Here is a 17,415-nt window from a genome sequence, read left to right on the forward strand (position 1 = left end):
AAATCAAATGGGAACTAGTGACCATGGGGGCCCTACATATCAAATTTGAGAAAAATCCATTTCTCAAGAAATAGCGATAACAAATATTTCTTACACACGATTGAAGGACGGGAGGACAACAGACCAGGGAGGTACAGCGAGATGACAAAACCAATGACTGACAGATCACAACTCTCTTCAAATAAACTTCTCCTGGACAGGTACTAAACAGGCCTATATACCATATATAACATAATCTATATTTTATAAACTTAACACCTGTATTAGGTATACAGAACCGTAGTTTAGGACTATGAGCAATATAAACTTGTATAGAGTAGGTCATCATCTACATGTATATCATAACAATTTAATTGATCATAATGATGCATGATATAACTATATGATGTCTGAGGATTTGAAAAGAAAAAAGGGAAAAAATTGCTAGAGCAAAAAAATCAACAATTTATCAAGTAAAATATATTGTAAACACATTACCAATATTTTATGTACAATTTACATGTGTACTGTATGAGTGTAATACACTGTTTATACATAATTAATATACATGTACCTACATCAGTATACTGTATATATCCTGTTATCATACCTATATAAGTATACTGTATATATACTGTTAACATACCTATATCAGTATACTGTATATATATACATGTATATCAGTATACTGTATATATATATCTATATCATTATGCTGTATATATACTGTTAACATACCTATATCATTATGCTGTATATATACTGTTAACATACCTATATCAGTATACTGTATATATACTGTTAACATACCTATATCAGTATACTGTATATATACTGTTAACATACCTATATCAGTATATATATATGCTGTTAACATACCTATATCAGTATACTGTATATATACTGTTATCATTACTATATCAGTATACTGTATATATACTGTTATCATACCTATATCAGTATACTGTATATATGCTGTTAACATACCTATATCAGTATACTGTATATATACTGTTAACATACCTATATCATTATCATTATGCTGTATATATACCTATGTTATACTATATGTATATATATACTGTTAACATACCTATATCAGTATACTGTATATATACTGTTAACATACCTATATATATACTGTATATATACTGTATACTATATCAGTATACTGTATATATACTGTTAACATACCTATATCTGTATATATACTGTATATATACTGTTAACATACCTATATCAGTATACTGTATATATACTGTTATCATACTGTATATATACTATATCTATATATATGCTGTATATATACTGTTAACATACCTATATATATCTGTATATATACTGTTAACATACCTATATCAGTATACTGTATATATACTGTTATCATTACTATATCATTATGCTGTATATATACTGTTAACATACCTATATCAGTATACTGTATATATACTGTTAACATAACTCTATTAGTATACTGTAAAGATACTGTATATATATTATTTACATACCTATATCAGCATATGCCTTTATCAGTACACTGTAAGTGTGCTCTATTTGTAGTGTTAAGTGTTAATATATAATTAAGTGTACTGTATACAATAGAAACACTGTTTATATACCTGAAGCATATATTCTGAATTTAGTGCACCATACATCATGGAAACAACTATTTCTGTGATGTATATATAGATATATCTAAGGCTACTTATTACAAGCATGTTAAGGCGAAGCAATCTCAGAAAATGAAAGTTATCTTTTCTGCCATCAAAGAATAAAGGAGAAATCTGATAACATGGCATTAAGTAAAACAAATGACTGCTAATTAAGCTTTAATTTATGACATATTTGTCTAATAATTGGACAGAACACGCCAGTAATTTACAGATGTTAAATACCTATCATTAATACTGTCACCATCATATAGTTTAAACAAGGTCCAATACAGTAGATATAGGTTTACTGTTGCCATGAAAGAAAATCATACATGGTACAAGAAGACCATTTTTGTGATGAACTAAGAACTTTGATTTTACCTGTAAAATAAAAGGTTCTAATGTCTTGGCAACCCTTCCGATCACGGAGTTGTCAACAGGTACATCCCTCCACGCAAGGATCTAAATACAAAGGTAAAATATATTGCAAATACATTTTATCAAAACAATACATGAGAAAGGACTCATGTAAATATAGCCCCACACTCAATCAAAACACAAGCCTTTTATTTACAAAGTGGTCATGGGTGACCTTTGACCTTTAACCTTGTGCAATGACAACCAAATTCTAATCAGGAGTTATCTTGATTGTATCATGTTGTGATGTGAATATGAACCAAATTGGTTCAGGGAAACAAGAGATATCTTGTCACAAAGTTATCATGGAGGATGTATGTACTCAAAGATGCAAGACAAAGTGACTCCTATATACAACGCCTACAATGCATACCTGGAGATTGTAGGTTGTCGCTATGGATGAAAATGCATCTTTGGTTTGCTGTAATTGGTCTTTATCAGCAAAGATCATTCCTGTAGCATAGCAACCTTCATTCGGCAGTTCAATGTTCTGTTCCTCTCTGAATAACAAAAACAAATATATGCCAGTAACGATTCTGATCATACCTGTACAGTTGATATCAATATCCATAGAAATATTTTTGAAATTATTTCAGGATAAACGCTTTTTTTTAACTCTATTCTATTTTAATTATTGTAAAGGTTAAATTTTCTATGGTAAAATTTTGTTTAACCAAAAAGCAAAAAGGATTTGGATTTCAGACAAACCCAAAAAATAACAACACAACCTCTGACTCAAAAGTAAAGAGGTGGGCTTATTACAGGATCCAGGGAGCCAACACATAACCTCTGACTCAAAGTAAGGAGGGGGCTTTCAAGAAGACTCCAGTGGGCCAAAAGATAACCTTTGACTCAAAGTAAGGAGGTAGGCTTATTACAGGGCCCCAGGGAGCCAACAAATAACCTCCGACTCAAATCAAAATTCATGAGATGGTGACAATATTGATGATTTACCACCATAGAACACTTTACTTGTGTCATGAACGGATTTACTGAAAATTTAGAAATATAACTATGCTAGTAACACATCAACACTGTATTATCTGTTTCAGCAAAGTTCTGTAAAGTGTATCTAAATGGAGGTTATCTACATTTCATGTTCAGTACAGCTATCAATAATGAAGCTTTTTTGTAACTTATTCATAATTTGTAGAATGGACCAGGTGTGCCATGATATTGGTAATGTAATTATGGCAGGAGGAGGATATATCACCTATGTTTATTTGTATAGGAGTCATGTGAGACACATGTACCTATGTTTATTTGTATAGGAGGGAAGGGAGACACATGTTCCTATGTTTATTTGTACAGGAAGGAAGGGAGACACATGTTCCTATGTTTATTTGTATAGGAGGGAAGGGAGACACATGCTCCTATGTTTATTTGTATAGGAGGGAAGGGAGACACATGCTCCTATGTTTATTTGTATAGGAGGAAAGGGAGACACATGTTCCTATGTTTATTTGTATAGGAGGGAAGGGAGACACATGCTCCTATGTTTATTTGTATAGGAGGAAGGGAGACACATGTTCCTATGTTTATTTGTACAGGAGGGAAGGGAGACACATGTTCCTATGTTTATTTGTACAGAAAGGAAGGGAGACACATGTTCCTATGTTTATTTGTACAGGAAGGAAGGGAGACACATGCTCCTATGTGTATTTGTACAGGAGGGAAGGGAGACACATGTTCCTATGTTTATTTGTATAGGAGGGAAGGGAGACACATGTTCCTATGTGTATTTGTATAGGAGGGAAGGGAGACACATGTTCCTATGTATATCTGTATAGGAGGAAGGGAGACACATGTTCCTATGTTTATTTGTATAGGAGGGAAGGGAGACACATGTTCCTATGTTTATTTGTATAGGAGGGAAGGGAGACACATGTTCCTATGTGTATTTGTATAGGAGGGAAGGGAGACACATGTTCCTATGTTTATTTGTACAGGAAGGAAGGGAGAAGGAAGGGAGACACATGCTCCTATGTGTATTTGTACAGGAGGGAAGGGAGACACATGTTCCGATGTTTATTTGTATAGGAGGGAAGGGAGACACATGTTCCTATGTGTATTTGTACAGGAGGGAAGGGAGACACATGTTCCTATGTGTATTTGTACAGGAAGGAAGGGAGACACATGTTCCTATGTTTATTTGTACAGGAAGGAAGGGAGACACATGTTCCTATGTTTATTTGTATAGGAGGGAAGGGAGACACATGCTCCTATGTGTATTTGTACAGGAAGGAAGGGAGACACATGCTCCTATGTGTATTTGTACAGGAAGGAAGGGAGACACATGCTCCTATGTGTATTTGTACAGGAAGGAAGGGAGACACATGTACCTATGTTTATTTGTATAAGAGTTAAGTGAGACACATATACCTATGTGTATTTGTACAGGAGGGAAAGGAAACACATGTATTTATATGTTTATTTGTACAGGAAGGAAGGGGACACATGTTCCTATGTGTATTTATATAGGAGTTAAGTGAGACACATGTACCTATGTTTATTTGTACAGGAGGGAAGGGAGACACATTACCTATGTTTATTTGTATAGGAGTTAAGTGAGACACATATACCTATGTGTATTTGTACAGGAGGGAAAGGAAACAAATGTATTTATATGTTTACATGTATTTGTATAGGAGAAAGGGGCAATACCTATGTGTATTTATATAGGAGTTAAGTGAGACACATGTACCTATGTTTATTTGTACAGGAAGGAAGGGAGACACATGTACCTATGTTTATTTGTACAGGAGGGAAGGGAGACACATGTACCTATGTTTATTTGTATAGGAGGGAAAGGAGGCACATGTATTTATATGTTTATATGTATTTGTAAAGGAAGAAGGGGAGACACTTTTACTCCCATGTATTTGTACAGGAGGGAGGGGAGATACCAGTACCTTATTATTTTATTGGATGAAGGGGGAGGGGGGGAGACATATGTACCTGCCTGTTGGAAGAAGGGGGAAGGGGGAGGATATATTTCATGCACCAATACACATGTATTTGCTCAGAGAAATCATGAGAAAAAACACCATGCAATGAAAATATTGCAGAAGACTGCAAATAAACAGGTTATCTATAAATACAGTGGAGATCTGGAAGAGATAAGATGACAGATACATCAACAGTTTGGTAGGGAGGAGCAGGGAGAGATGACAGAGTTTGAAGGAGGACCGGAAAAGATAACAGGAGTGAAAGAAAAAAAAGTGATTGGGAAACAGGGATATAATGGGAAGGAAAAGAAACAAGGAGAGGAAGGAAACAGGGAGAGATGACGGGTTGGGAAGCAGGGAGAGATGACTGGTTGGGAAACAGGGAGAGATGACAGGTTGGGAAGTAATCTGGACCTGTAGGAAAAGAAACAAGGACAGGAAGGAAACAGGGAGAGATGACGGGTTGGGAAGTAATCTGGACCTATAGGAAAAGAAACAAGGACAGGAAGGAAACAGGGAGAGATGACGGGTTGGGAAACAGGGAGAGATGACAGGTTGGGAAACAGGGAGAGATGACTGGTTGGGAAACAGGGAGAGATGACGGGTTGGGAAGTAATCTGGACCTATAGGAAAAGAAACAAGGACAAGTAGGAAGCAGGGAGAGATGACAGGTTGGGAAACAGGGAGAGATGACTGGTTGGGAAGCAATCTGGACCTATGTAGGCCAAGGATTACTGATACACAATGTGGATCACAGACCTCAGATGTATATCACCTCCCCGCTAGATGATGTCTGTCTGACTTGATTTGTCTGCCTCCCCCAATGCCCCATCCTTCTCCCATATATCCCTTCCCATCACATGTTAAGACATGCTAATTTGACTCAGGTTTACACACACTAATGTTCAATACCTCCTGATGTTCCCTCAGTAACAATACTTAGGGCAGCTGTATACAGCTTTGTGATATCAGGGTTTAGTGCAAGATTTCAAATTTGTCTCACATGGTTGTTTTTAAAAATACAGATTTATTGATTCTTAACTTGAAAGTCAGGATTAAAATTTAAGGTAATAATAAATTTCAGTCTGTCTAATGTGTAGATACAATATTGATTATTTTTCCTACCTTTTCTCACACCTCATACAAAACTTTCTAAAATCTCTGACAGAATCTCACCTGCCTTCATTTAACACAGACTGTTACCTACCCCTCTTGCCAAGTCCTTTCAGGATAATCTTTCTTATGTTAAATTTCTTAGTGCATTCATGGATACAGACTTTTATAATACACTTGTATCACATAAATTATAGTTTTCCTTGTATGATTTGAGAAAGATAACATTTCACATTACGTATGGAAAATTGTTCAATACTTTGAATTAATCACTGAAAAACGAGTCCCTAATACAAGTGCCATAGGATGGCTTGGTCAAACTAGGAGGACAAACTAGTGGTGTAAGGAAACAATCATGTAATATAATATTACAACAAGATCTTTAATACAATATCATTCTGAAAACTAGTTGATTTTTGTAGCCTTAGGAAAAAGCACAATTAAAATACAGTATCAAACAGTCCCCAACAGCTTCAGTTAAAATCTCAAACACAAGAGTTTCAGTGTACTACTTACTCCAATAATGTACACAACATACCACAAAACTCAGACAAAGAAGTACATATACCAAATATCTGAACTTCTTTATTTTTCAACACACATTGCTTTTCAAAATATACAAAACTTTTAAATAACTATTGATATTACCAAACAACCAGTAACCAACTTCATTTTCAAAGGATATTTACCTTTCTTTTATATCTACCACTATCATCATCTAATCTATTCTCAGACACCTAATAAATCTGAGCTCAGTAATATTATACAGTTTTGGGAGAAAACATTTTCATTGTTGTGGTTGATACTTCTGTTGCTCCAAGTATGCAGGAACATGAGAGGTAAGCGTGACTGGCCGATGTACACCAAGGCTATCTTTAATTGAGGTTAGCATGTGGAATATGAAGAAAAAAACTTCAAGCTAGAGTAACCCCATTGAATGAATAATTGTATGTATAATCTATTCATGTTTTTCTAAATAAGGTCAGTTTTTATATTTTAATGTGAACTAACATCACACTTAAACTTCTTTTATATCAAAACATAATAAGAAAGAATAACTTTTCACAGGAAGATATATTTAATTACATTGTGCTGCTAAAATTCATTATATCTTAAATCTTTATTATAGTTTAAACAAGTGATATTTGAAACCCACAACTATTTATATAATTGAACTGTGATTAAAGAAAATGTACAAATGGAATGATGATGCTGCCCTAAGGTACCCTCCAACACTGCTACCAGTCAGTCAGGAGCAGCTGCTGTAATAGTTGTGTACTTCTATCACAGTAATCAACCATTAGCTGGCAACATCCCATTCTGCTGACATGGCACTTTAAACCTGCCTCGTGTTAACGGAAGAATTCTGAATGGTGTCACATATTGCCGAAAAAAGTCTAAAGTAGTCTAAAATTTGTCTATGAATCTACAAATTGGCCAAACATAATGATGTATGTGAAGAACATGGTGGTAGATTTCTATAAAACTACACTGACTTCCATCAGAGACCCATCTGTGTTATACATGGAATAGATATATCATGTGGCACAGATCAGACATTATAAGGATTGAATACCAAAAGTGAAATACAATAACATTCAGTACTTCACAATCTTCTGCCAATTTTTCTCAAAAAGGTTATGCACATGTGCTTATGTTTTAGTACACATTCTGATATGATAATTATCATGTGTTCCAGGAACTAGGGCATCCAGAAAAAAGAAGTAATACTACTAAATATTGACAGTAATTTTAACTGTGGGCTGTGGACTTGAACAGTTTCAGTATATCTGAGCAAATTTTTTCAGTCTATCCATGCTGTCTAATTGAACACTAACCTTGTAGAGAATAATTCTTTAATTCTTAATGAACTAATCCACTGAAACCTGACCTTTTTCTGACTTTATACACTACATTAGATCAGTAAGTTGTGGTGGGCCCTTTAACCAAATTATAATGTGTTATGATATTGTATATTAAACAAAGGGTCATAACTCTGTATACACAAAATGTAGACTCAACCCATTAAGCAGAAATATGTTGAATTACTGAAACAAAAGACCATTACTCTGTATATGCAAAACAGTTATGATTCTGAATATTAAACAAAGGGCCATAACTCTTTATATACAAAATGTAGGTTAACACATTCAACAGAAATATGTTTGATTATTAAGACAAAGGACCATAACTCTATATATACAAAATGCAGGTTGAACCCATTAAATAGAAATATGTTTAATTGATAAAACAAAGGGCTATAACTCTGTATATGACAGAAAATTATTTGAGTAATATTCAAAGGGATGTAACTTTGTGTGTACAGTAGGTTGAACCTCCTTAAACAGAAATATGCTAAAATTTCAAACAAATGACCATTACTTAAGACACAGTGGAGATAAGTACACTGAACTATGGTACTTATAATGACAGTGAAAGCCAGTCACAAAGGTGAAACAATATAAGGTAAGGGCTCAACAAAACAACTGAAGTGCAGCAAGCCAAGCAGAAAGACAACACCGTTTTTTCTCACTTTACATACCAACATAGAAATGCTGGTACAAGTATATAGGAGGTCACAAGTGACACATTCTACAATTTGTTCATTTCTCAAATCTGACCTAAGTTGTCTGGAAATTCACCAAGACAAGTTATGTTGTCCCTGAGATCTACGATTGTCTAATAAATCATCATGACCAGGTTTAAAACTGCATCCTGTGTCGCACAGGTGTTACACTCGGACATATCATTTGTTGACAGCTACAACTGTTTCAGTACACAAGTACTTGTATCCATTCTGATCCCCTGTTCCAGCACTATGTTAACTGGATTACATTTAAGCTATTTAAGTTTGAATCATATTGATAATTGTGCTCAATCTTAATTCAATCAATGTGAATACTGTACAGTGCATTTAAGCTTAAATCGAGGAGTACTGAAACAGCAAAAAGCCATTTACAAAAGTTTCAAACATTTCAATGTTTTTAAGAATTGACCTGCATGTGTTTCTTTTCAAAATGCAGTAGAAAATATATGTATTATGTAGAAAATATAATGCAACTTAACTGTAATCACATACACCTTTCCCATTTCAGCATTCTGTAAGGTTAAAGATGATTCCTTGTAGGACAGGTCTACTTTTAAATCAAGGGTTCCCAGGATTCTACCTCGTCCTTCATCAATGTTTTCATAAATATTGTATATATACTACATACATCCACTATCATAGCTTTTTCTTCAAACATTGAAAGACTTTTGAAATTGTCGAAGGGCAGATTACATTCAAATCTTTATTCATTTTTAGTCACGGTTCACTCTTTGCATCTTCTTTCTTTCATAACACGCTGTTCTTTTTCTGTGTTAGTGTAAAATTTTCTTTTTCAAGATGATGATTCAACAAGTTAAGAACTTCTTTGACAATACAAATTTCTTCACTTTCATCTTCAAAGCACTCATGTTCAAAATAAATTTTGAATCAAATTGCTGTGTAATATTTTCTCAAGAATGTACATTTGTTTATCTAATTACTGATGCTTACAAAATTCTAACACCAACATTTCTTCATCAAACAGATGTTCTGGATCATCTTTAAACAATACATATGCATAAATATTTCTAATTTCAAAATATCTATCATTTTCCTGAACTGATTTTTCTATTGAAACAAAGGAAGACTATTATTTTATCATATGCATCTTAATTACTACTACAATGACAAAATTAATCATTTCATAAAAGTTTTAACTTTTCGCACTAGTAAACAGTAAATTTTATAGTAGAGTAACTTTCAAGTACAGAATACGACACTACAGTTCAAAGGTGTATTTACAGGGACGCAAATAGTCACCTATTTACTGACCTAGGCTTCCAGCTTGTAAATTATAGTGTGTGTAGTAAACATGATGGTGATTAGCTAATGTTATTGTACTGTTATCAAACATGTTATTTACCTAGAAATGTTTTGGCACGTAGACAAACTTGATAACAATACATGATATTGCCACCATTTTACTTTGCTACAATACAACTTAAAAGATACACTAAGTAGGACAATATCAGCTAAATACAAAACGATGAATTCAACACTAGATAAATTTATTTCAGGAAAAACAAATTGTTTAAGCGAAAATAGTTTCCGTATTACATACAGTTCTCTAAGATTTGCGTATTAACTCAGTAACCTCAGTTTGAACCAGATGATATCACTGACCCCATTAAGAACCAGTCATGTAACACTTATCATTATCATCCCTTAAACCATAGTTTATGTCTATTGACACAGGAGTCAGACATTGAAGTTATAAAACCATATTGCTACTAAAATGATGTGTAGATTTGCATCAGCAATATTGATTATGTTTACGTATAAAAAAAAACATGCTTGCTATTAAGCCCACCTACGTCTAGCTGTACAATTTAAATAAATATGTATGGCAATAAATGGGAAGTTATTGTCTTGTGACAAGCTCACCTTCTTACTTCAATGGGCAAAATAACAATACAATAAAAATACAAAGGTTACAAACTACCCACACTCCAGATGATTGCAGGACATAAATGGTAGTAATTCATTACATAAGCTTTTTACACTGATGACAGCCTGTCTCCATGGGACAAAACCTGTTAGCTACCAGATGGTTTGCGACGGTAAAAAAAGGTGTTACTTTGCGGGAAATCAATATCCTGACGTGATCACAAATTTCATAACAACCATCAACCACAACTTATTACAACCTTTACATCTTGGGCAATATCATCTGCAGTTGTATAACAGAAAACAACACCAGGAGCATACTTATGATTGTAATCATAGAGAGGTGATCTCACCTTTAATCTAAGTACATTGTATGATATCTCATAACCCCACAGACCTGACAGTTCAATATGTTGACCTATCAGTAGTAAGAAAGATTAACTGCTGACATACAGAATGAAGTTGGTATTAGCTGAGTAGATTGTGATAGAACTTGTGGGGAAAACTCTTTAAACATTGGTATTTCCAAGGTACTCTATGCTATAGTTTGTGGAGAATCTCTGTATACTTAAAGTAAGAGGTTGGTATTACCTGAGTACCCTGTCGTAGAGTTTGTGGGGAATCCCTGTGAGCACGCCTGCCCCATCTCCAGTGTCATTGTCGCACCCGCACGCCCCACGGTGCTCCATCCGCTGTAACATGGTCTGGGCATCTCGTAACACCTGGAAAATAATATTTAAAATAATAAGTATTCAGAAATCTTCGTTCTTCTTACTGTCACAGGACCAAATCTGTGTCATTTGTTATTATAATGGATTTAGATAGTAGAGTCCATGCCATTCGTGCTTGTTGGTTGGGTCATGGGTTTCTTCACTTTTCAGCTGGACACCCGAGAGTAGGCAGGGTGACTGAGTAGTAGGGAAAATCAAGTAAGGAATATTGATCAAAACAACATTAGAGTATGTACTCTAATTTATTTAGTACCGTCTGCCAGTTTGGTTAAATTCCTGGTAGTCCTTGGGAGGCAACTTATGGGTGAAGGACCCCCCAACAAGTCCCTACCAATTATGGACAAAACAATGGAAATGTTAAAAGAGGACCTTGCATTAACGATGACGTGTCTGATGCATCAGGATCGACTCCACACATGTCAGAGTATGATAAAGATGGTGAAACCAGAGACTCCAAAACTTACAACTATGTGTGTGAATCAACGTCATCAGTGTCTGGATGAACGGCAATAACTATAGGCATTATGCAATGTATAAGGTGATGATATGAACTCTAATGTACAAATTTGAATATTAATTGTATACTGTAAACAAACCTTAATGGACCTATTCATTAACTGGAAGCTTACAAGAATTGTCGCGCTTGCGAGGACAAACCACTATTTGTAGAATAGGGTACCACATTTCGGGTGCTTTGGTGACAAAAAATCTGTATTTGTCATCCTGATGAAGCCCCGAGAGGGTGAAACCAGTAGACAGTACTTGATAAAATGAAGTATCTCCTTTGATGCTGTTGTAATTGATATTCCTGACTTGATTGTCATTATGATGTTACAAAGACCTCATAATGGGTTCACAGTCAAAGAAATTTCCAGTTACTGTATATCTCTTAAGGGGCAAATAAAAAATCATTGTCTCAATGTAGGACTCTAAAACAGCATTTGTTTACATGTATGCTACGCTGTAATTAAAAAGAAAGGCTTCTTTTAGTGTTTTTCATGCTAAAGGTATTACACTCAAATAAGACTGCACTAAATGCAGTATGTTGCTTAAATAACAATTAAATTCACTAATGTGCCTGTTTATTCAAAACTGATATAGTCCTTAAATTCAATTGTGCCAAACTAAGTATGACTATAGCACATGTATTATCAAACATGTACATATTGACTATGGTACCAGGTACATTCTGATGTTGGTTGTCTGTAACATCACGACAGCTGATGACACCTGGAACTAACTAATGGAACCACTTCAATGTGGCATCTTATTGACTGGTACCATAACCATCCACAATGCCATATCTTATACCATTACACCAACACACACCAACGAGACGATCAGGATAAATAAAGGACAGGAAATATATATAGACGATACATGATCAGTGTCTTAAAATTTAAGTTGCAAAATGGCAAGAGTGAAGACAAAACTACCAAACCTTTACTGAGTTTGACCGATTTAATCTACGTTTACCTGATGTAGACTTTATGCTGAATTGTGCCTGATGATATGCATAAAAATAATTGCTACGCATGGAAATAGTTTCACACCTTAGTGGATGTAAAAAGCAATTTTGTATATAAATTTATTTGTTAAAATGAAAGCACATATTTAAACAGTTATTCATATTTATATATGAAATATCCAAGTAAAATCAGAAATGAATTCTGTCAAATGCACATGCTATAACACAGCTGTTTTCTGTCACTGTTGATTCTGACAATGACAGTGCCAGCTGAAGGTTAAATAGGTCTAAACTTGTCCTCGTGGGGTGAATTTTGCTGTCTATATTGTGCTTTAATGATATACAGAAGATCGAGTAAATATTTACACTAAAATACCTGACTCTACAATGGTCACTTCTTATCCTGCAAAACACCTCAAGGGCCAATACATAACCTATATTTCAAAGTAGAGAAGGGCTTATTACAAGACAATGACATAGCATTTGATTGTAATATGTATAGCCAGGAATGAGTTTACAGACAGATAGGTATGTTACTTAGGGCCCCCACAGTTTCTGTTTATAATGTAGCACATACAGAGAATCTTAAGGTATATCTTGTAGGATTGATTTTTGCACTTTCAGCAATATATTATCTCAAGATTCTGCTTTTTTCTTGCGGATGTTATTTTAAAATCATAAGTAAATCTTAAAAACTAAAGTCTATTTTAAATATTTTAATGATGTTAAAGCAATATTCACGCATTTTGATAAGAAAGTGCAGTCTTTACAAAGTGTTCTCCCACCTATTTTGTATTTTTTCATTCAACCATACCCACAATGTCTGGGTCATACTCATCTTTCAGTGAATACATCACGAACTTTCTGATCAGGTCACACTCCTTAGTATCACTGATGATGCATAATAATTAATGAATATTCAGGTGTAGGCAGTTTTACAGGTGGTAAGAGTAAAAAGTTAATTAAAACCACTAACAGGAATCAATTTCTAATGAATGTACCAGGTACACGTGAATATATACATATTCCACCAACGCAGAATAAAACCAGGATACAGAAGTATACAAATTTATACTAATGAGAGTCAGAAATAACTTGTGAATTTGTGAATAATTGTCTTACCTTTCTTCTCAATTCATATTTCAATTATTTATAAATATTCCAAATTTAATTTTATCTCTCATAAATTTCATTTTGTGTTTCATTTTTCACTAAACTTACATATACATGCAAGCTCCTTCAGTGTAGATATACAACTAGATCTTGATACTACAGATATATGAAGTTACAGGCCAGTAGGTAAATACAGACAGTCTAACGAGGTAACCTGATTATGATAATCATCACTCCTGGAGTAAAATCATATCAAAAACAACTAATAGTCATTGATTGTACGTAATGTACTGAGCAAGTAAAGGCGCATTCATAGCCCCTTTGGGACAAGCACAGAATCAACTTATAGACAACAGTATTGGTAAACACCCACACAGATCCAGCACTCCTGTTGAATGTCTCTACATCAACGATTTGGACAGCTTTTTCTATAGACCCAACAACACCGACCAAAACTGCTGACGTCAAATACTCTAAAATCAATTGTCACGAAAGCAATTTGTCGAAAAAGAACTGTATAAAAAGCACCAACATTTTGCCACAGTTTTGTCCCAAAAGCAATTCCCGGAGAACGCTTATTGATTTCATATCAAGAGAAAATTATGGAGTAGTTCAGTGTTCAGACTTTTCTGGGTGTGTTTCTCCCGAGTAGAACATGCAGTTTATTATCACGTATCGTCACTTCTGACAGTGTTTTAATTAAACGGTAGAGAAGCTGAGGTATCCTTCTGAAATTAGCTAAAACTGCTCAGCACCAGCAGAATAATACTCTTGTATAACCAAATTCATCATTTTGTTTATCAATTATGACTTAGCCCATCAAATTTATTAACATCATTGCCATCTAATTAAAAAACAGGAACAAATATTCTATTGTCAATATAAAGTGAATTTTTCATGACTTTATACAACAGTTATATAATTCTGATATCATGACCATCCAATGTTTCTCACAACACCATATACCACATAAAATTACTTAAGACCGAATTATTTAACAGTTCAGGTTTTGATATTGTAAAAGTGTCACTATATATCTTTTTAAACTCTGGTAAGTACTATTCACAATATACTGTTTGGCTAGAGAGAAGTTCTCAAAAGTCTTATCTGTTGAGCATTAGACTAGCAAGCAAGGTGTCCAGGGTTCAAATCCTTACAAAGGCATTCACATAAATATTTACATTGGTAACCATGCTGGGGCCTCAGTAACTTTAATTAATTGCATTTTTATTCCATACACAATAACTTTTTTCCTTATAAAGAGGAAAACTTTTATCTCGTTAGTTATTCAAGCGAAGAAGAACATTTACATTTCATTAATAAGTACATGTACATATATAATATGTTTTGCACTTAACTCAACAGACTTATTTTTACTCGACACAAAAACAATGACACAATTTTCCATCTGATTTTAATGCTTTGAGGCAGTGTTCTGATTGAGATCTTACTTCTGATAAACAAATCCGAGTCAGATATCTTAAATAACACCAACTTTTCTGATGCTATAATACATATGTAACATTTGACTGAGTACTTTTACATATCAACTAGCTGTTTGAATGTCGAAATTTCCTTGAATTTTCAGAATAAACGAAAATGTCAATTGTTTACAGAATTACAAATGTCCCTTGAGACTTTGTCTCAGATGACCTAAACAAGCGTCAGTCGACTAGCGCTGTCTCATCTGAAAATAAAACCTCCCAAATCTGGATCATCAGGTAACCCTGTATGCAATTGATCGGTTAACACTGAAATGACATCAGTGCATTCATGGCCTAATGAACTTAGTCATGATAACATAAAATTGTACTTTAATTAATATGTAATGAAGAAACAAAATAAGCATAGATGTAATCTTAGGATCACCATGGCCAGTATAGATTTTCTGCAAGACTTGCCAAAATCGAAGCAATCGCTATAACTCTAAGCTATAGAACAGGAAAAGACTAATAAAATCTTAATCCTCCAATAAGGCCATGGAGCCAGCCAGCACACAACTTCTTTCTCAGATTCAGATGGTGGACTCAGGGGCCAGCACAAAACCTCTTAATCAAGAGTAAGAGGGTGGGCTTGTCACAACACCCATAAGGGCCACCGCATAACTTCTTACTCGAAGTCAGAGGGTGGGCTCACAATAGTAATGGCATTGGACCAATGAATGCTGGCCCGACAATATACCCAGACAGGGGCATGTCTCAACAGAGGCAGGGAGAACATCCCCTAGCATCTGCTGAACACTGATGAGGTGGACGTAAAAAATGTTAACCAACCAACAAGGGTGGGCTTATTACAAGACCTCAGGGATCTAGCACATGACTTTCTAATCAGAGTCAGAGGGTGGGCTTATAATGGGGCAATGAAATACTTATTGTTAAAATTTCTACAAATAGCAAATTGATATAGGTGGACTTCTGGGTTTATTGATGGATGCTTATGTATAGCATATAATTAATCTATGTATTAAAAATATATACCTTATGTGAGCGAATGCCATCGATACTGACGACAAATCCAACACCACAGGCATCACTTTCCAGTGTAGGGTCATACAGTCCACATTTCTCCGGAATTCCAGGAACTCGACCCTCCACACAAGGCATCCCTAGCCCTGTGAAAATCTAGGTCACTGCAGCCTTGTCAGACTAACTTGTGTTCTGAATAATTCTACAAACTACAGAAGCTTGTTCAAGGGTATGTGTTGTTCTGTGAATCTATGTCGCTTGTGTTAAATTAGATCTGTTGTTCAGCTCCAGTTCACTACAGAGTTTGTTTTTCAGATATCACATACAGTCTGGTCAGTATCAAGTCAGGCAAAATGACCAAATCTTCATCAAAGAAAATGTAGACAGGTATTTTCCTTCAACGTAGTATTGATCTACAACAGAGAAAACATTTGTTAGACACCGAGATAATAACCGTGAGTATGTTAATCCTTATAACGGCCATTACACAACTGAACCATACCAATGTCCGACTAACAAGTCTGTCATGTCATCCATTAATTGATCTTTAAATCTCAAGCACACAGAAGACGCTATGCAAAAACTTTTAGTAAATTATAAAACAATAAATGAGTGAACTTTTTTGCTTCAGTTAGAAAAAGATATTAAGAACATTAAACACTGGATCTAAGAGCATAACAAACCACATTTCATACGCCAAGATCAATCAAATATTTCAACGGTAAAACCTTTCTCCTGCCCAGACAAGACTTAATATCTTTCCCTGATTTAATTGAAAAAGTACCTGGTTGACACTATCTGATATGACATGCCAACAGAAAACCAAAAATCAAAATGAAATCTCTCGGGTACACCGTATTGATCAGACAAGGAACAAACTATGTATGACCTAGCATAGTGTTATCAGACATGTCGTATAGAGATAGATCGACCTGTACAGGATTATATATATACACAGAAACTACGAAAAGCATTATAGTCACCACTGTCAGCCTCAGTAGAATCACACAGACTAAGATATATGCCTTCAAAGGCTCATGTAGTGATATGCAACA

At 34.7% G+C, this 17,415-nt stretch overlaps 1 protein-coding gene across 1 annotated transcript in view; it reads right to left on the reverse strand.

Annotated features, from left to right (window-relative positions):
• The window catches only part of LOC132550388 (uncharacterized), a 51,730-nt gene extending 35,232 nt beyond the window's left edge, over positions 1 to 16,498 (reverse strand). The window contains exons 1-4 of the mRNA XM_060214450.1: positions 16,373 to 16,498; positions 11,175 to 11,305; positions 2,422 to 2,548; positions 2,013 to 2,093 (exon numbers count right to left, since the gene is read on the reverse strand). Of these exons, the coding sequence (XP_060070433.1) occupies positions 2,013 to 2,093; positions 2,422 to 2,548; positions 11,175 to 11,305; positions 16,373 to 16,498 (465 nt within the window). The remainder of the gene's footprint in view (positions 1 to 2,012; positions 2,094 to 2,421; positions 2,549 to 11,174; positions 11,306 to 16,372) is intronic.
• Between the last annotated feature and the right edge of the window lie 917 nt (positions 16,499 to 17,415).

This window comes from Ylistrum balloti, unplaced genomic scaffold (assembly GCF_031769215.1).
Source record: "Ylistrum balloti isolate Yb309-2 unplaced genomic scaffold, AGI_CSIRO_Ybal_v1 Utg370122, whole genome shotgun sequence".
NCBI lineage: Eukaryota > Metazoa > Mollusca > Bivalvia > Pectinida > Pectinidae > Ylistrum > Ylistrum balloti.